This window comes from Aythya fuligula, chromosome 15 (assembly GCF_009819795.1).
Source record: "Aythya fuligula isolate bAytFul2 chromosome 15, bAytFul2.pri, whole genome shotgun sequence".
Lineage (NCBI taxonomy): Eukaryota > Metazoa > Chordata > Aves > Anseriformes > Anatidae > Aythya > Aythya fuligula.
The window spans coordinates 11,980,103-11,999,083 of NC_045573.1; the positions used below are offsets into that span (position 1 = coordinate 11,980,103).

At 64.9% G+C, this 18,981-nt stretch overlaps 1 protein-coding gene across 3 annotated transcripts; it reads right to left on the minus strand.

Annotated features, from left to right (window-relative positions):
• Window positions 1-4,157: 4,157 nt before the first annotated feature.
• SBK1 (SH3 domain binding kinase 1) lies at window positions 4,158-17,127 on the minus strand. 3 transcript variants are annotated; one of them, XM_032197929.1, is made up of 4 exons: window positions 16,549-17,127; window positions 5,982-6,179; window positions 5,647-5,849; window positions 4,158-5,068 (listed from the first exon to the last, which is right to left on the minus strand). In XM_032197929.1, exons 1-4 carry the CDS (start codon window positions 16,670-16,672, stop codon window positions 4,280-4,282), a joined length of 1,314 nt encoding a protein of 437 aa, XP_032053820.1. In that variant the 5' UTR covers window positions 16,673-17,127; the 3' UTR covers window positions 4,158-4,279. The 3 variants fall into 3 exon arrangements, with proteins under 3 accessions (XP_032053820.1, XP_032053821.1, XP_032053822.1); XM_032197930.1 differs by having other exon boundaries at window positions 5,982-6,184; window positions 16,549-16,678; XM_032197931.1 differs by lacking the exon at window positions 16,549-17,127 and adding an exon at window positions 12,138-12,246 and having other exon boundaries at window positions 5,982-6,184.
• Window positions 17,128-18,981: the final 1,854 nt, after the last annotated feature.

An 18,981-nucleotide genomic window follows, 5' to 3' on the forward strand; every position in this document is an offset into this window, starting at 1 on the left:
CTCCTGGCCTCACCCCATCTCCCGTTCCTTGGTCCTCGCCCCATCTCCCATCCTCACCCCATCATCTCCCGTGTCCTCTCCCTCCGAGGCCGGGCTGCAGCAGTCTCCATGGTAACTCGGGATGCCCGCGGAGCCTGGAGTGAGGCGTTCAGGCAGGGGAGGGGGTGCGGTGCCGGGGGTGCTCCCTCATCCCTGGGTCTCATCATTGCACCCCAAAATCCTGGTCAGCTGCCCCATCCCCAAAGCTGACAAACCACCCGTTTTTCAGTCCCAAAATGCTGGGGTTTGTACCTTGTCGTGGAAAAATGTTAAAACCTGTGTTGATGTAAATACATCAGAGGTGCCAACAGCCTCCCGCCCTGCTCTGTCCCATGCCAAAATCCTCCCCAAAGACTGAGGCTGGAGGGAACGCGGTCAGAGCCTGGCAGTTTGGGGATGCCTTGGGGGCTGCTTCCACTGGGAATGGGATGGGACGGGATGGGGATGCAGCTCTCCTCTCTCTTTTCCTTTGTCCCCGTGTGGCTTCATGTGTCACATGGGGTCACCTCTCCCCACCTGCCATGAGCTGTGGCCCTCCTGGAACATCCCAAGCATCCCACATGGCAGGGGCTGGATTTTTCCCCACCTCAGGACAGGTTTCCTTGCTTGGCTCAGGCAGCTTGTCCCAACCAGGTCCTTCTGCAGCCATCAGGCTCTGGGTGCCACTCACCCGTCACCTCCTGACAGCGGGCAGTGTGGCTCCGAGATGTCCCCCAGCACCGGGGACTCACCAGCAACCCACGGTGGGGGGCTCAAATCCACACCACCGTGACTCACGTTTCCTCCCAGCGCCCAGCTCCTCGGCTCACTGCCACCTCTATTTTTGGAGCCTCTCAGCCAGGAGGAGCACGGATCATGAATAAGCTCACCACGCCAGCCCCGTGTCTCCCCGACGTCTCCGTGCGGCTCCGGCAGCGCCTCCCCGGGCTCGCGGTGCCCGTCCCTGTGCTGCTGCCGTGGTGGGGACGGATCCTGCGCAACGGCAGCCCCCGAGCAGCGTCCGCGTGAATCAGCCAGGAGCTGAGGTGGCGGCGTGGTAGCAAAATATTTCCTTTTAAAGGGCTTGTTTGGGGTTCTGGGGTTGGTTTTTGTGTTTTGTGTTTTTTTTTTTTTGGCTAGCTGCAGAGCCTCACGCCGACTTGGCGTTGATCAGCTGTGCTCCAAACGAGCAGATCACTCACAGTTATTTTTACTCACAACCTCCGGTATTTCAGGTGGGCCTGCAGCGGCTCGCTTCGCATCTCCACACACAAAACTGACCAAATGAGGTTCCAGAAGTGGAAGCAGAAGTCGGGGCAGGAGCCTCCGAGAGGCTGCAAGGTGCTGGTGTGGCAGGGCCAGGTCCGTGCTGCCCTGCTGCCGGTGCCAGGCTCGCCACGAACCCACCCGTATTTTTCTTGTCCATTGCCTGGGGACTGGTGATGGAGAAGAAAAAGCGGCCCCGGGACCCCCCGGACCCCTCCACCCTGGTGCGGTGCCTGCAACCACAGTTAGTAACTGTGGGGTGATGGAGGCACTGGGAGAATGAGGCGAGAGGGATTCGATCAGCACAACCAAGCACTCAAAACTTTGGGAGTTTGGGAGGGGAATGGGGCCATGGCAGCATGCTCGTCCCTCTGTCCCCACCATGGGGTGGCTCGGTGGTTTCCCCCAGCCCCATTTCCCCCCAGGGGATGCTCCGAGAGGCCAGGAGCAGACCTGAGGTGCTGTAGCAGCAGCTTGGCCACCCGCAGTCCCTGTCCTCACAGTGCTGGGCTAAAATTATCCACCTGGCTTGGAATTAAGCAAACAGCTCAGCCGAACAGAACCCGAGTGGGCCACTGTGGGGCCATCAGACCGCAGCTTTGCCTTTTCTGTCTGTGACAAGGAGGGGAGGGCCCTTTCAGCCACAGCCCGGTGACAATGACATTGATTTCCTAGACCTTTCGGTGTGGCCAAATCTGTATTTTTAGCTGGAGGAAAAAAAAAAAAAAGAAAAAAAAAAAAAAAAAGAATAAATCACGTGGCCAAGTCCCTGCCCTGATGCGAAGCAGGCTGGAAGCAGGAGATGAAAGCCTTCACTGCTGGAGCCAGCAGATGTGCAGGGCTCACTGCCTGCTCCCCGTGTCCCCAGTGTGGGCACTGTGCCACCAGCCTGTCCCCTGCACCCCCGGCCCCTCCAGGTGCCAGCCCTGCTCCCGAGGGGCCGGGTGCCTGCGCGTCCCCTCGGTGTCCCCGCAGCCCTTCGCCTTTCGGGGGGCGCTGCCTTCGTCTCCCCTTCTCCGCCACCTCCTCCTCCTCCTCGCTCTCCCCCACCCTGTTCTCATTTCCCCAAGAAGACTTTAATGAAATCTGCCCTTAATTAAATCCACATTCATTTGCATAATTACCAGGAAATTGAAATTAGCCTGCCGACGTGGCTGGAATACGTTTGGGTGCGAGGCGGCCGTGCCCGCTTGGCACCTGCCCCCGTCCCCGCTCCCAGCCCCACCCCGGGGGGACCACGGTCCCTGCCATCCCTTTGGCTTTATTTTAAAAAAAGAAAGTCTTCACCGCCATTCAGAATGTTTTTGTTTTTTTTTTTTTTTTGCTTTTATAACTATATATTTTGTCATTTTTTATGTTTTTAGTTGCTTTTTTTTTTTTTTTCCTTTTTCAACAGTGACAAACTGAGGTAACGTCTGTGACACTACAGCCTCTCCTACGGGAAGAAGGTCCGAAACCCGACAGCCGAGGGAAGTCGAAATAAAAACCTGACAAACCGCCCGAGGTGGCGACCACGGTGCCCGCCCCGCGAGGGACGCCCCGGGGAGCCCTGGGTTCCTTACCTACATTATTGCACGAAAGATCGAGGACATCGAGGGACCTAAGGCAAAAAGGAGAAAAAAACCGCGCCTAACATCTCTAAATCTGTGCGATGCTACTTCTAAAACCGGACCTGGGCCCCTGCAGGCAGGCAGGGCTGGGGGGGGGGGGACGGGGACGGGCACGGGGACGAGGGGGCAGCGGCACCGGTGGCAGGCTGCGGTGGGTCACGGGGGGACACGGCGGGACCCCCGCCTGCCTGGCGGCTGCTGTGTAAACTGCTGCTGCTTCGGGGTAGCGTGATAGCCCTTTGTGCGGTAGTTCGGGGTCCGGAGGGGATGGGGGTGCCGGGGGCCCCTCGGGGTGCCCCCCCCACCCCGTGCCCATGGGTCCTGCAGCAGCATCAGCGAAGCCCTGCCAGGGTGGGGGGGGGGCATCTGCTCCCGTGTCCTCGGCGTGAAGGGGCCACCGTGGCTCCTGCCCCCACCCTGCCTCGCCGCGGGCAGACCCCGGGGTGCTGGGGACAGGGTGGCAGCGAGGAGGGGTGACGGGGACCCTATGGAGGACCCTGGGGAGGTGGCTCAAAGGTGTGTGTCTGTTGTCGTCCCCCCCCAGCTCCCTCCTGGCCATGCAGGAGCCACCAGGCCAGCCCCGGAGCTGTGCCACCGCATTCCTAATCCCTGGGTAGGAAAACGCTGCAAAGCCCCCCCGGAGCATCGCGGATCCTGGCCCTTTGCCCACCCCCCCTGAGCCCAAACCCCCCCCCCAGCCGCAGCTCCCCAGCCCCAGCAGGGTCCCTCCGGCCATCGCCGCCCCGCGCCGGGGCAGGGAGGACAGGGTGACACACAGTGACACTTGCTACATCAATGGCTGCCGGCGCACGGCGGCGGCTGCGCAGCACCTCCCGCGGCATGGAGCCAGCCGGGGGGGGGCCTCCTCCATCGCCGCCCTCCGCGCCCCCTCCCGGTCCCCCCAGCGGGGCAGGGACCGGTGCCAGGGGTCAGCTCGCTGCCCCAAAGGCCTCCTCCATGGCGTGGGGTCATCGGCCTTCCTGGGGCCAGGCATGGCGGGGGTCCCAGCGCAGCCCCCCCATCTCGTAATTATTATTATTATTATTGGGGGACCCCTCCCAATGCCACTGCAGGGGGGTCCTGGAGGGGGCGGCGCAGCTGCTGGGCAGGGGACGGTGGCACCGGCGTCCTCCCCAGCTCCTGCCACGCGGGCGGGACAGCGGGGCCAGCATCCTCGGCGCTACCGAGCGCAACCAGTTTTGTCCTTTTCCTCTTGATTTTTCTTTCTGTTGTTGGTTTCGTTTTTGTGTTTTGTTTTGTTTGTTTTTTTTTGCTTCGGGAGGAACGGCTCCCGGTCCTGCTGCCGCCACCGCCAGCAGCCCCTTGCCCATCCTGTCCCCGGGCTGGAGCCGCTGGGAAAGGAGCCGCGCGCCGCCCCGGCGCCCTCAGACGCAGATCTCTATTGCTGTGGCCAGGACCATCTGCCCTTTGCCTTTGTCCTGCCGGCCATCTGTCCTGCTGGCCGGCCCGGGCGAGGCCGCGCTCGGCTCGGGGCCGGCGAGCCGGGGCCCGCTGCCGTCGGTCAGGATGGTCCTCTTGAGCGGCGCGGGCGTGCAGGAGCCGGCCGCCTCGTGGCGGTGCGCCCCGGCCGGCAGCTTGTCCCCGGCGTGCTTGCGGGAGCGGTAGGAGGGCCGGCGGCGCACCTCGGCCATCAGGTCGTACTTGATGAAGTAGAAGACCTCCTTGACGGGGCAGCGCTTCTCCGGGTCGAGGGCCAGCAGGCGCTGGAACATGCGCAGCGCGCTGTCCGTGAAGCGCCGCCACTGCGAGGGCAGCCCCGCCAGCCGCCCCTTCTGCCACCGCACGAACTCCTCGAAGAAGGTGTCGGAGGCGGCCGCCGCCTCCCAGGGGAAGTTGCCGGTGAGGACGCAGAAGATGAGCACCCCGAAGGCCCAGACGTCGATGCTGGTGTCCACGGCGAAGCCCTCGGCCCGGCCGGCTTGGCACACCTCGGGCGCCGTGTAGGGGATGGTGCCGCTGATGCGCTTGACCCGGCAGCCCACCTTGCGGGTCATGCCGAAGTCGGCCAGTTTGACGCGGCGGCAGTCGCGGTCGAAGAGCAGCACGTTCTCCGGCTTGATGTCCCGGTGCACCAGGCTCTTGCTGTGCATGTAGTCCAGCGCCAGGCCCAGCTGCTGCACGCAGCGCTTCACCATGTCCTCGGGGAGCCCCACCTGCGGGTGCGGGACACGGTCATCCCCTGCCACCCCACCCGGCCCGCCCGCGGACCCCCGGTGCCAGCTGCTGCTCCGTTTGCTGTGCACCGGGGTTTTACTCTAGGTGTCTCCCATCTTGCTCCACGGGGCTTCTCCACTTTTTGCTTCCCTTTCTCCACCCTTCCTCCTCTCCCCCACCCCTTCTGCTCCAGGGATGCCCAAAGCAGGACCAAGCCAGTGGGGTTCCCAGGCCACTATTTCTGGGACCCAGGCCACCCAGGGGATGGGCAGTGGGTCTGGTGATGGGTCCCAGCACACCCAGGGGAAAGGTTCTGAGTCCCAGGACACCCAGGGGATGGGCGAAGGGCCCCTGCTTTTAGGTGCTGCAGTACTTCGGTGTTGGCACCGCTGCCAGCGGGACTGCCCCATGTGGATGTGCCTGGTCCCCACATGTCGGGCTCCAAACAGCTCCACAGGCACCGGGAGCCCCACCTTGCACCCTCGTGAAGTGCGAGTCGGGTCGGTGGCTTTGCCCAGCATCCTGAGGACACTGAGCCCTCGCGCCCCCCACCCCAGCACCCCGCTGCGGCTCCCACCTGCGGGGGGATGATGTCGAAGAGGTCCCCGCCCGGGGCGTACTCCTGAGCAAAGACGTAGCAGTCCTCAGTCTCGAAGACCACGTCAAAGACCTTGATGATGAAGGGGCTGGAGGAGAGCGTGTTGGTGATGCTGAACTCCCGCAGGAAGTTCTTCAGCTTCGTCTTGCTCTTGTTGACAAACTTCAGGGCCATCTTGGTGCCTGCAGCGGGCAGAGGGCTGGCTGAGCACGGGGCATGGCCGGCAGCAGCGCTGCGTGCCCAGCGGCCACATTCCCGAGCTCGGCCACGCACGGGGGCTCCCCCCTGCTCGCTGCCCACCCCGCTCCCCTCACCTGTGCTTTTGTGGGACACCAGGTCCACCTTGCCGTAGGTGCCCTTGCCGAGCTCACGGATGAGGTCGTAGTGCTTGTTGATGTCGGTGCCCGAGAGGGTGCGGATGGCCAGGGACTGCATGTCTTCGGTGATGAGCGGCACCCCGCAGCAGGCCAGCTTGCGCGACGGCTCCTGCTCAATCGACCCGGCACTCATGGCTGTGCTGCAAGGCAGAGGCGCGTCACGGCTTTGGCCCGCGAGGACGACGGGAGCCAGCCCCGTCCCCTAACCCCGCTCTGCCCGCGCAGAGCATCCCTCGAGAGCCCAGCACACCCAGGGAGATGCCCCAGGACCCCAAAAAGCCCCCGCAACCAGCACAGCCTCCGCACGGCGCACCAGGAGCTGAGCTCCCACTCACCACCACGCCGCAGCCAAACCACCCTCTGAGCATCTTCAGCGAGCGCTGCCCTCCTTCGTCCCCAAAACCACGAACCCGGCGCCGCTCCCCGACCGGCCCAGCACAGCGCCCGGCTCGCCCCGGCCCGTGGACACTGGGCACCCCCGGGATGGCCGCAGAGAGGGGACCTGGGCGGATGGAGCCGGCTGCGTTTGTTTTGTAGCAGATTGACAAAAATCATGGGATAGCAGCTGAGCGGGCGCGGGTATATATTTAGATTTTTAATGCGGCAAAAAAAAAAAAAAGAAAAAAAAAAAAAACACTCAAAATTAATTCCAGCGCCTCCGGGACAAGCGGCATCCCTGGGTCCCAGGACCGGGGCTGAGCCTTGTGCCATGGCCCCACGGAGACTGAGGGGGAGCAACGGAGCTGGCGGAGAGGAGGTGGATGAAGGGCATCAAGGAGCAAACCTGGGAGGAGAGGGGAGCGGAGACGCACGGGGATGGTCCTGGCCCTGCCCTGCCCGATGCACGGGAACCTGCTTGTCTGCTGAGGCTGAACCCGATCTCCAAACTCGCCCTTGTTTCTTTAAACTACGGCCGTGCTGCCTCTCATCCCAGTTTTTCTTTTTTTTTTTACTTTCCTGGGAAGTTGGGCAAAAAATAGAAAAGGAACTTAAACATCATGATGTTCCAAAAATGTAACGGCTTGACTCATAAGATCTCCAAAGCAGCTCATCTCCATAGTGCTTTATTGGCCTTGTGGAAGAGGAGCACCATCTCAGTGTCTGGTTGCTGGAGGTGGAGGTGGGTTAGTGCAGAAGCTAAATGGATGCAGCAGGACTAAAAACAGCTCGCAATACCCTACAAGAAGAATGATGGCTGCACTTGAATTTACAGTCCAGCTTGTCAATGTCTGTTAATTAACCTGTGTTGAAATACTATTATTCAAGTCGGCAAAGTTGGTTTTTTTTTATTAAAAAAAACATGCCTGTGGGATATGAGATGAAGGACTGCCTGCTGCTGAGCAGCTCTCCAAGTCAAGGACTGCTTGCTTTTCCTTAATCTGGGCTTTTTCTAACCTCCTGCCTGATGGGTTTTTGAGGCCGTGCTGCAGAAAGCTCCCTCCTGACCTGCCACAGAGACGTGGCCCTCAGAAATGGGTGTCCCCAAGGAGGGACGTGTCCCCGAGGAGGGGGAGTCCCTGGGGATGTGGCTGCTGCTCGCAATGCCCCCAGCTCGGCCACTGTCCTCCCCGAAGTGCCAGCAGGTCGGATGGGAGCACGGAGCCACTGCCATCCCCGGGAAAATCCAGCAGCGGCGGCGGCCAAAACACCAACACGCCCAGGAAAAAAAAAAAAAAAAAAAAAAAAAAAGGAAACACAGAAGTTTTCATTAAAAATTGAAATGCTTTGAAAACATGCTGGTTCCTATGTAAACAGCAAAGGCAGCAGCGGGGACAGGGACGAGGACGCTTCCATCTGGCTCTGCGCAGTCACGAGGACCATGGGACACCCGTCCCCACCTGAATTTTGGGGAGCTGCTGGGGAAGGAGCTCTGCCCTGCAGGGGGAACGCTGGCATCCCGCCGTGCCCGAGCAGCCACCACCACGGCACGAGCCCAGGGGTGACACCCAAGGGGCAGCAAAGCCACCGCCGGGTGCCACCAGTCCCCACTGCCCGCTGCAGGCAGCTTGCGCCGTCATCTGCGTGTCCTGAACCGTTTCTCCTACTATTCAGACTAAAATTGTTCTGTGTTTAAGCTTGAGAACCATTTATCTCATTGAGCGAGGAGGATAATCCACCCACTGCTTCCTCGCTCCATGGCATGTATTTATAGGCAGGCGCTCGTCTCCCGGCGGCAGCTGTCTCTCCTCTCTCCTCTCTCCTCTCTCCTCTCCTCTCCCCGAGCCTCCCCTGCTCCGTGGTCCCCAGCACCCAGTCCCCATCACCCGCCGAGGCCCCGGTGCCACCCGCTGCAGGCGCGATGCTGCACGAGCCACTCGGCCGAGTGCCGAGCCCTGGGCGCATCGGCTCTGCCAATAAGTAATTGGCAACTCATTAAGAGCTCATTGAGAGGAGCAGGGGCAGGGAGAGGCGGCTGCCGGAGCGGTGGCTGCTTGGAAATGGAGAGGGGAAGGGATAAAAAAATCCCTCCGGCCACATCGGAGGGGGACAGGTCAGAAAAACAGCCCGGCTTTAAACGGAGGAGCAGGGTTTGGTGCTGGGGGTTTGGGAAGAAGCCCACGGGGCAGGGCTCGGGGCTCTGCAGGACACAGATTTCCCTTTTAGCAAGGAACGCAAAGTGCCCAGCAGCGGGCAGGCGTCCCCGCGTCCCAGCCAGAGGAAACTGAGGCACAAAGCAAGGAAGCGACTTCCCGCGGCCACACAATGCGCCAGGGGCCAGCATCGGCCCCACGTGTCCCGGTTCTGCTCCCATGGTGAGCGGGGTCCCCCCGGCACCGAGCAGGCACCGGCCCTCGCTCCCCATCCAGGTGTGGGGACAGGGGGACCAGGGCTGTGACACAGCCCCGGGGTGGGATAAGGTCTCCCCTCCTGGCCCGCATCCCGCGAGGAGCTCTGCACGCTGCTCTGCACCCGTTCAAGCACCAGGAGCCCTTCCTGAGCCCATTTTGGGGGGAAGGATGCTACGGGCTGAGCTGGCAGCCAACCCGCCGCGTGCCGCACCGCGACTTTGCTGGAGGAGTCACCGCAGGACACTCGGGGCCGATCCGCGCAGCACCTCTGGATGCTCGCCCTGCAGCTCAGCCCCAGGCGCCGAGGGCAAGCTGAGAAAACCGGGGCTCTACCAGCGGCGAGGAGCAAGAAGGGGACAGCAGAGCTCACCTGTGCCCGGCGCAGCCCCACCAGGGCTGTCCCCGCGTCCCTCACCGCCCTGGCGATGCCCACGCCGCGGCCGGCAGCAGCCGGGGCCGAGCCGCAGGCTCTCAGCGTGCCGCTCCATTTCCAGCCTCCGCCGCCTCTCGGCTCCGTTCTCATCTGACCCCATTACGGGAACATGTCAGCTCCTCGCGGCTCGTCGGGGCCGTGGGGACGGGCGCCAGGCAGAGCAGTGTTATTAGCTGCGTTTCCCCTGGGCACCAGGACACCGGCATCCGGGGACATCAGCAAGGGCACCTTGGCCTAACGAGGCCGACGTCTCCGCGGGAGGGCATTGTGCAGGGGATGGGACACTCGGGGTGTTTTTTTGCCAGGGTCGGTGGTGTTGCAGGGCAAGACCCACGTGGGTGCAGCCAGAAGGCCGTGAGCACAGGGGGAAAACATCCATGTCCCAGCTAGTGACCCCGCTCCAGTCCCTCCTTTTTCCTGCGCAGGGAACGGGGGGAATCGCTGCCGTTTTGGGGTTTCTGAAACCCCAAAAGCTGGCCCTAAAGGCAGCAGGCAGCAGCTGGGGGTGGCCGCCCGACACCAGCACACACACAAATGATGCCACGGCCATAAGTGTGCACGGGGAGAGGGCGCCTTCGCCGGGACCCACAGTGGGGCTGCCCAACGCTGCGGCACTTTGGGAGCTGCCCAGCATCCCGCAACCCGGGAGGAGCAACCAGCACCCAGAGGACAATGGACGGGGCAACAGCTCCTTGGCCTCTCGTTTCTCATGGAGCAAGACCTGACCCCTCGCAGCGGTGACCTGAAGCGCTCTGGAAAGCCCTGGGAGGTGCTGGATGCCACATGCCATACGCCTCAGCCAGTGCCACGCTGCCCTGACCTCCACCGAAGCAACGGTGCCATCCCAGTTCCTGGGTCCGTGACACCTCTCTGCACAATGGCACCGCGTCCCCAGCTGGCCGGATTTTCTCACACCTCCACTCCCAGGCCGGGGCAGTGCCCGGCAGCAGCCCTGAAACAGGGATCGGCTTCAGCAGAGCCGGTGAGCGCCCCGCAGAGTGCGCGATCGCGGCACGTGGGGGCTGCCCTCCTCCTCCTGGTGGAGACCTCTCAGCTACAGGGCAGGGGCAGGCCCCGCTTCACCCATCAGCACCCCAGCAGCAGGAGCCATCTCCCACCCCAGCCCGTGATGAGCTTCTCCAGCCCTTGGTCCCGACGACCCAGGTTGCACAGGCGGCCTCGAGAAATTTTGGGGAGAGCACATCGCCAGCAGCCCCGCTCTGTCCAATGGCACCCGCGGCCCTCCCGAGGGACCGGCAGCGCCCCGAGGAGCCTCGGTGCGCCCCACGCTGCTCTCCTGGAGCTTCTGGGAGGATTTTCCCTGCCCTTGTCCCCCAGCTCGGCACTTGACACAGCACCGCTTCCGTACAGCGCGGCCCGACGACAGGACCTTGGCTGCCTTTCAGCGCGCTGCCTTCCCAGGATTTTTCCTGCTGAAGGGGATTGCTTTGTTAGGACCTCAGCTCCTTCTGCCTCCGGCTCCTCCCGCCTTCTCCCAGACTTGCCGCTGGCACCGGGGATTTATGATTACTTCATTGTTTGATTGGTTTCATCAGCCTGTCAGCATCTCCCTCCCGAAACTCTTCCACCAGTGCCGGCAGCACCGCGCCTTCGGGATCGGCAAAGACAAACGCCGCGAGCGGCACCTGCCTGGTCCCCGCGGGGCTGGGCCAGCCACGGCCTCGTCCCTTCCCACCCTTGGGGCAGCGTCCCTGCCACCTTGGTGACAAAACCAACACCACGGCCACTCCAGAGGGGTTGTGTCCCCATGGAGGGGCCGTGTCCCCACGCTGGACCCTCACAAGCCGGTGCTGCCCGTGGCCCGCTCACCCCAGCGCCCCGGCTGCCACCGCTAGGGACAAGTTGCCAAGGTGTGGTCACCAAATCCTTCAGCTATGCCCCGAAATGTCCCAGCCCTTTGGGGAAGGGCAGAGCGAGGCCACTGGAGCCGCAGCGAGCCGGGATGCCGCCGGTTGGCGGGCTCAGCACCACGGGTCGAAGCTTCGCCTCCCGGCACACAGCACCGGGCACCCAACGCTCGCCAGCCCCAGGGTGGGTGGCAGTGGGGGCACGTTCCCCTCGCCCACCGCTGCCAGGGGGATGCTGCGGGGACTCGGGGCTGCCCCCGGTGCCCTTGCCCACCTTGCCCACCGCTCGCTGCCGTCCCCGCTCCTCTGTGGGGTCGCTGCCCCCAGCCCCGCTCTGGGCACGGCGCCGCCACATCGCCCCCAGCCTCCCGGATCGCCCCTCGTGTCCTCGAGCCGTCCCCGCGTGTCGCCGGGCGGCGACGACAGAGCCCCCCCGGACCCTCCCCGACCCCCCAGCGCCCTCCCCACTCCTCCCCAGCCCCTCTCGGCCACAAAACTCCTCTCGGCTCGGGCTCACGCCGCTTCCGTCTCCGGCCCCGGCAGCCGCAGGGCTGGGGCCGCACCGGGCGGGGGCTGCGGCGCAGGTGGCGGCGGGGACCGGGCGGGGACCGGGGGGCGCTGGGGGGGGGGTCTCGGTGCGGGGCTGGGGAGGGGGCGACCCCAGGCAGGGGCTGGGAGCGGGGGGGCTGTCCCCGAGCCCCCCATGCACACACACACACACACACACACAGCCGGGGGGGAGCGGGGGGCCGCCGTTTTTTTTCCGATTTTTGTTTTTTTTTTTTTCAATAATCATCCCTTTTATCGGGCTCCTCTCGAAATGGCGCTTCCCCCCCCCTCTCCCCCCGTATCCTTTTTCCCCTTCCCCTCCCCTCCAATCTCGCCGTGCAGACAAAAGGGCCGCTCCGCCGCCCGCACAAAGCCGAGCTCCGCCGCTCCTCCCTTCCCCTCCGCCGCACCGGGGCCGGCCCCGAACCGCACCGGGACCAGCTCGGAGCCTTACCGGGGGGGCTCGGACCCCTCCGTCCTCGGCGGCACCGGCAGCCTCCTCCCTCAGCCCCCCGCTCGGGGCCGCTCCGCCGGGCTCATCCCGAGCAACCGGAGCCGGGAGCGGCGCCCCCCCCCCAGCTCCTCGCCGCCGGAGCCCCCCCGGCCGGGCAGCGCCGCCGCCGCCCCGCCCCCGGCCCCGCCTCCGTGATCCACGCGGGGAGCGCGGCACGGGTGGGGGCGCCCCCTCCCACCCCCCCCCCGGCACCCACGCGTGTCCCCTTGTCCCCAGCCCCGCTCGCGTCCCGTCGGCGCCGGGCAGCGGGTTGGGGACGGTGGGCATGGGGATGGGGATGGGGATGGGGATGGGGATGGGGATGGGGATGGGGATGGGGATGGGGATGGGGATGGGGATGGGGATGGGGATGGGGACCCCCCCCCTCCCCGCATCGGTCCGGTAACCCCCCCCCGGGTGGGTGCTGAGAGTGGGAGAAGCGTTTTTGGGGGAGAAAACGGCCGGAATGGGCAACGCTGCGGGAAATTGGGGTGGGCACGGAGGGGACCTCGGGGACACGCCGGGTGGAAGGGGCCTCGCCGGTGCCACCGCACGATCGGGCCCCGCGCCCTGACCGCCCGCCCCCCACACCCAGCTGCCCCCCGGGGCTGTCCCCGTGTCCCCTCCCGGTGCCACCCCAGCGGCAGCAGCTCCCCGGGTGCGGAGCTGCCCCCTGGATCCCTCCCGCCGGCCCTACTGCTAGCTGCGGGCTGTTTCTAGGTCAGATACGGGGAGCGGTGCCGGGGAGCAGCGCCAGGGGAACCTGCGTGGGGACAGTGGCCACGGACCCAGGACACGGCACCCGCCCCGGTGACATCGGGGGACCAGCAGCGGGGACGGGGAGCGCTGCGGGTGCTGCTGTTTGCAGCCCCGTTGGGCACAGCGGGTTTGGGGGAGCGCACGGTGTGTCCTACAGTGAGCTGTGGGGAAAGTGCCTGCTCCGTGGGGTGCCATGGGGCTCCGTGGGGCTCCGTGGGGCTCTGTGGGGCTCTGTAGGGCTCTGTGGGGCTCTGTGGGGCTCCGTGGGGCTCTGTGGGGCTCTGTGGGGCTGGGTGGCCCCTGCCCATCGGACGCTGGGTTTGCAGCTGCAGACCGCGCCCCAGCACGTGGCAGGCCGTTGGTCACGCACAGATGGAATAATAACAGCAACGACAATAACACCGGCTCCTGTTTGCACAAAGCTCACGGTCTCCAAAGCATTTAGAGAATATTAATAACTAATTATGATCAGCGAGATGAAGGGAGCCGGGTCCAACACGTTTGTCACCCAGCGCAGTCCCAGACCGTGCCAAAGCCCCGAGTGCCCCCGGGATTTCCGCCAGCGGCTCCGGGGGACACGTCCCAGCTTGTGCTGGGGGATGCGCTCGGTCAGAGCAGGCAGTGGGGAAATGACCCAGAAAAGGGAAAAGGCAAATTGTGGCTCCCCAGGAATGGCTTCCTGCATCGCCACGAGCACCACGAGGGTTCGGAGAGCCAAGGACGAGCTGGGGACATGCAGGTCCCTGCTGGAGCTGCTGTTCGGATCGGAGCTGCCTGCGTGCCACAGAGAGGGCGACCAGCTCGGGGACATGTCCCCAAATTTGGGGTAAGCAGCTGTGAACGCACCCAATGCTTGAGAAAGGCTGGGATTGGAGCATCTCCCCCCCGCAAGCCGAGAGAGAAGTGTTGCAGAAGCAGAAAGCCCGAGCTGGTTCTAAAAGCCCCGTCCCCTCCAAACTCGGAGAGGTCGCTCATCCCCTCGCCATCTCTCGGAGCCGTGAGCCGTGAGCAGCTCAGCCCAAAACGAAGGCGCCGCCGCCGCGAGCGGTGCTGCCGGAGGGCAGAGCTGGTGGCCACGGCCGGCGGGCACGGAGCCGCTGTCACGCCTTGGTGCCAGGAGCTGAAACCTGCCTGGAGCTGATGGCGGGGATGCTGGGGAGGAGCAGGCAGGGAGGGAGGCAGGGAGAAAGGCAGGGAGGGAGAAAGGGAGGCAGGGAGGGATGGAGGCAGGGAGGGATGGAGGCAGGGAGGGAGGCAGCCGCGGAGCGGAGCACGCCGGGAGCCGCAGCGGGAGCAGCCGGGGATGCGCTCGGCCCCCGGGGAGGTGCCTCCCCTCCCGGCTGCTTTTGGAGATTTTCCCCCATCGAGCTCCCAAACCTGCTGTGCCCTGCCGGGAGCTGCCCAGCCTTCTCTCCGCCTCTCGCTCCGTGACCTTCACTGCTCGTGGGTCATCCTCATCGCGTGTGGCCGCTGCTGCTCGCCCACCTGGGGGTACCCGACCCATGGGGGGGGCAGGGGGGTCCCAAGGGGACGCAGGGCCGGTGGGAGCCGGTGATCCTTCCATGCGATGCTCCCCTGTGCCCAGAGCAGATTCCTGGCTGCTGCTCCCAAGGTCAGGGAGGAGACGCAGCCCAGGGCACCGCAGGGCACCGCAGGGCGCAGGCTGCAGCCCTGCTGGGGACAGGCCGAGCCGCTGCTGACGGCCATCGGGGCACTGCCTCCCCTCCTGCAGCCCCCCAGGCTCCATCCCCTGCTCAGGGGGGCAGGGGAGCAGTGGTGACCCCAAGCCAGCCGGGCAGGGGGCTCAGCCTCCTGCTGCTGCCTCCCTCGGCACACGGGGGGTGCACGAGGCCACAGGAGCCGCTTGCAGGCAGCTGGGGAGCAGCGTTAACTCTGGAGCGTAATGATGGCCACTGAGTTACTGCTTGGAGAAGAAACGTAACGGCTTGATTTTGGGGGTGTTTCTTCCGAAATGAAGCAGAAGGGGGGGTTCTCTGGGGGTGTGAGGGGGTCACGGCGCCGTGTTGCTCCCCCAGGTCTGGGTGCAGAGCCGCAGGCAGTGTTTCCCGTCCCATTTACAGCCAGGGCCAGTTCAAAGCCAGCAGCAGGAGCAAGACAGGGGCATGGGGACAGCCCGGCCCGGCACGGCCCGGCTCAGCGCTCCTGCCGCCTCCGCTCGCAGCCCGTTCTGCTGGCACCATCTAGCGAGGGCGAGGGGACCGGCAGCAGCCGCCAGCACCGCGTGCGGGTGGCCCGGTGGCTCGGTGGCCCGGTGGCCCGGTGCTGTCCCCTGTCCCCTGTCCCCCAGCCCGCTCGGGGATGTCCCCTCCCTGCTCCATCCCGGCTCCGGGTGCGGGAGGCGCAGCGGGACAGGAGCCGGGGGTGCTCGGGGGCTGCTTCGTGCCCCGCTGCCAGCCCCGGTGCCCCGCGTCACTGCGTCCCCCCAGCCCCTGGGCCATGACTCACGGTGATGGAGGCTCCAAAAATAATTTAAAACAAAAAAAAGAAAAAAAAGCGTTTTACCCACCAAAATAAATCCCACAGCTTCCGCCGTGCTGGCAGGAAGGACGGACACCTTGCAGAGTGCCCGGGCTGCCACGTGCCCACCGGGGATGAGCCACAGCTCGGCTCACAGCCCTGCCTGGCCCCTGGGACCCAGACCTGGCCCTGGTGGGTGCCCCTGCCACGGCAGGAGGAACGGCCGGGGGTGGAGGGAGGGGGCTTTGCCCCGGGGACGGTGGCACGGGCCAGCAGGCGGCAGTGGCCCGGTGCCACAGAGGAGCAGCTGGGCACGGCGTGTGCCGGCGTTCACACCTCGCGTCCCTGCCGGCTGCCCGGATAATTCAGGCACCGCGCGTTTGCCTTGGCTGCCGCTCAGCAGCGCGGGTGGGAGAGGTTTTGGGGCCAGAAAACAGCGGGGAGGGAGGGAGCCGAGTGCTGGTGCCGCTGCAGAGAGGCCTTTGCGAGCTGGCGCTCATGGCCCTCCCTGGGGACCAGCACCTGCCCCCTGCGGTCCCTGGGAGCAGGGTCTGGCCCCGCTGAGAGGAGAGGGTACGGGCAGGATGGTGGCAGGGTGCCCTGTTTGTAGGGCAGCCGGCTGTCCCGCAGCTGGAGGTGGCCAAGCAGGAGCTGCCACACCAGCTGCACGGGGACGAGTCCTGGGGGCACATCAGCATCAGTGCCACCCCAAAATCCAAGCCAGCCCGCTGCCCCCAGGGCTCCCCGTGGTGCCGGGGCAGCCCTGCAGCAGGACACAGCCCCCAGCTCCTCCTGAGCTGCTACGACCTGTTGGGATGTGGCAGGAGGTGCACCCCAGCCGACAGTCCCACTCCTGTGGGCACAGCACGGCACGGCACGGCACCAGGGAGGGACACACACACACACACACCTCTTGGAGAGCTGCTGGCAGGGAAGCACATGCTGGATGTGCTCACGTGCTGGGCACGCAGCCTCTCCTGGCACAGCGCGGCACAGAGCCGAGCCCCGGACCCCTCCAGCTGTGTCTGCTCCAGGGCAGGCTCTGGCACAGGCTCTGCAGGTGGCTTTGCGCCGGCCACCGTCCCCAACCCGCCTCGGTGCCGTGTCCACCCCGTGGCATCCCCATGGCACTGACCTGTGCAGGTGCAGGGGCTGCAGCTCCTCTTTCTGGAAGCAGACGAAGCAGAAGGAATCCATCGCGCCAACGCACCCGGGCGAGGGGGAATCCAGGCCGGGCAGCTCCGGAGAAGTGTTGGCATCTTCCTCGCCCTCAGCAGTGCCGCTGGCGGGGTCTCACGTTCACCCGGCCAGGGCCATGGTGTCAGGGAGCCCCTCACACCGCTGGGCCGGCCGCTCACCGCATGGGGAGGCAGCACCGGGCTGGGACGTGTCCCTCATCACCCTCGCCGTGGAGCCAGCAGTGCCCGGTGCCACCCCGGCACCCATCGCGCAGCGGTGCTCAGGGGCTGCGTGCGGGGTCCGAGGGGTCCAGCAGGGCACGACGAGGCCCCGGCCGAGCCCTCGTGGCACTTCAGAGGCCGGAGGATGCGGCCACCCCACTCTGGACCCCAGCGCCCATGTGGCACCCAGGCGGTGGGCACAGCCCCGGCGCCCGTGGCCCCGTCACCGCCGCGTCCCCGGCGCAGGACTTGGTGGCAGGCAGGCGGCCGGGCCCCGCGTGGCCGCGGAGGAAAGTTGGAGATCTCACCGGCAGAGCCGCCGCTCGCTCTGGCAGCTCCGGCGGCGTGCGGGTATTAATAGCTCCAGAGCCATGCGGCGAGGCTGGGGATTAACTCCTCGGCTGCCGCCGCCGGCCCTGCCCGGGCTCCGCGCTGGTGCCACGGGGTTTGGCGGCGCCGTGGCTGAGACCTGGCAAACTCAGCGCTGTGCCGGTGGGGTGAGGCAGGGCGGCCGTGGTGGCGGTGTCCCGGAGCAGCAGGGCCTCGTCCCGGCCCATGTCCCACCCCCTGGGGTGACAGCAGAGGGCAGGTCCCTGCAGGGGGACGTGGGGAGGCTTCCCCAGGCCGGCCGTCTGTCGGCTTCGTCATCTCTGGCCGTGAATTATTCAGTGCGCCACTCCGCTTGCAGCGAGTCTGCCCCAGCCACTCCCACCCTAATGGCAAAAATCGATGGATTTTAAAGCCTCGTGGACAGAAAGCTCCTGGCCCTGCCACCGAGGGCTGGGCTGCGGGCAGGCTGCTCCTGTTCCGCATGCCACCAGTGCCGGGGGCTGTCCTCGGTGAGAACCTCCCCAGGACCAAACCTGGAGGGCGATTCAGCCCTAAGTCACATTTGTCACCTTTGTCACCGTGGAGGGACAGTTCCTGCATGTCCCAGCTGTGCCTGGGTGCGGGCACCAGCATCCCGCAGGCATCGGGAGCCCCTCTCCACCCCGCAGGGTGCAGCGGGTGCCTCCTCCGCTGCTGTTCCCCCAGGGCCCTGGCACCCACCCAGGCACCCACTCACCAGCAGCCTGCTGCACAGAGCGACGAAAATGTTAAAATTTAATGTCTCAGCTAATGGGCTGAGCAGTGGAGAGGAGAAATGTGGAAAAAAAAGGGCCGCTCTCCCAAGGAAGGGAAGAGGAGAGCGTGGCCAGCCCTGGGGAGCCCCTAATGGCTTCTGGAGGGGCCGCGTGGTGCCGGGCTGATGGGACCCCTCTCTTTTCTTAAAAACCATTAGCTCCTCGCAGCCCCCACGGAGATGTGGGATGGAGCAGCCGGGCACTGCTCTGCCTGGCTCCGGGCTCCACCGTGGATGTCTCCAGGTGGGACCCAGCACGTGGAGCCCCAGCTGTGCCGTCCCCTGCACGTCCCCTCCCCAAAAGTCAGGAGGCTGAGGACAGGGAGATCCTGATGTCTCTTTGCGTTGCTTGGTTGGGCTTTTGAGACCTAGGAAGAAAAGGCAGGCACTGAAATTTGTGCAGGTTTAATAAAAAAAAAAGCTGCAGCCCCCAAGTTTCTCCGAAGTCCATCCTTTGGCTGGAACAGAAGTGGTGCCTTGTATCACAGAGCAGCAACGTGGAGGTGAAATAGAGCGTCACCTCTTCCAGACACCAGCCACGGAGAACAGGGCACACAAAGCTCATTTCTTCCAGGTATCCACAAGCAGCTGTGGCTGGCACCGCAGCCTGTGCCCGCACGAAGCCACTGCTTCAGCAAATCCAACCCCTGGCCATGGGAAGGCATCAGGGTGCCTGCCTGCCACAGGGCCTTGCCTGCAAACCCACCCTCCTGCTTTTCTGACCTCCTGTCGTGTCTCAGCCCCCTGAGCTTGTTTGGTCCCAGCCCCTGGAAGCAATTCCCAGGGGTGTAAATTGCAAATAGCCCCAGGGGCTTTCCAGTAAGAGGAAACCCTCCGGCCTCGGGGCATCCTGGCTGTTTTGGAGGTGAGTGTCTTCTTTTTGGAGTGTCTTCTGCAGGAGGAGGAACCCATGGTGGGGAGCATGCCTTCCCCCAGAGCAGTGGGCTGTGGGTTTTAATTAATTACACATGTCCGTAGTACTTTAAGCTTGTGGGCATGGCTATTTGCACTCAGAGCCCTTACCTGCCATAGATTTTAGAGCTTG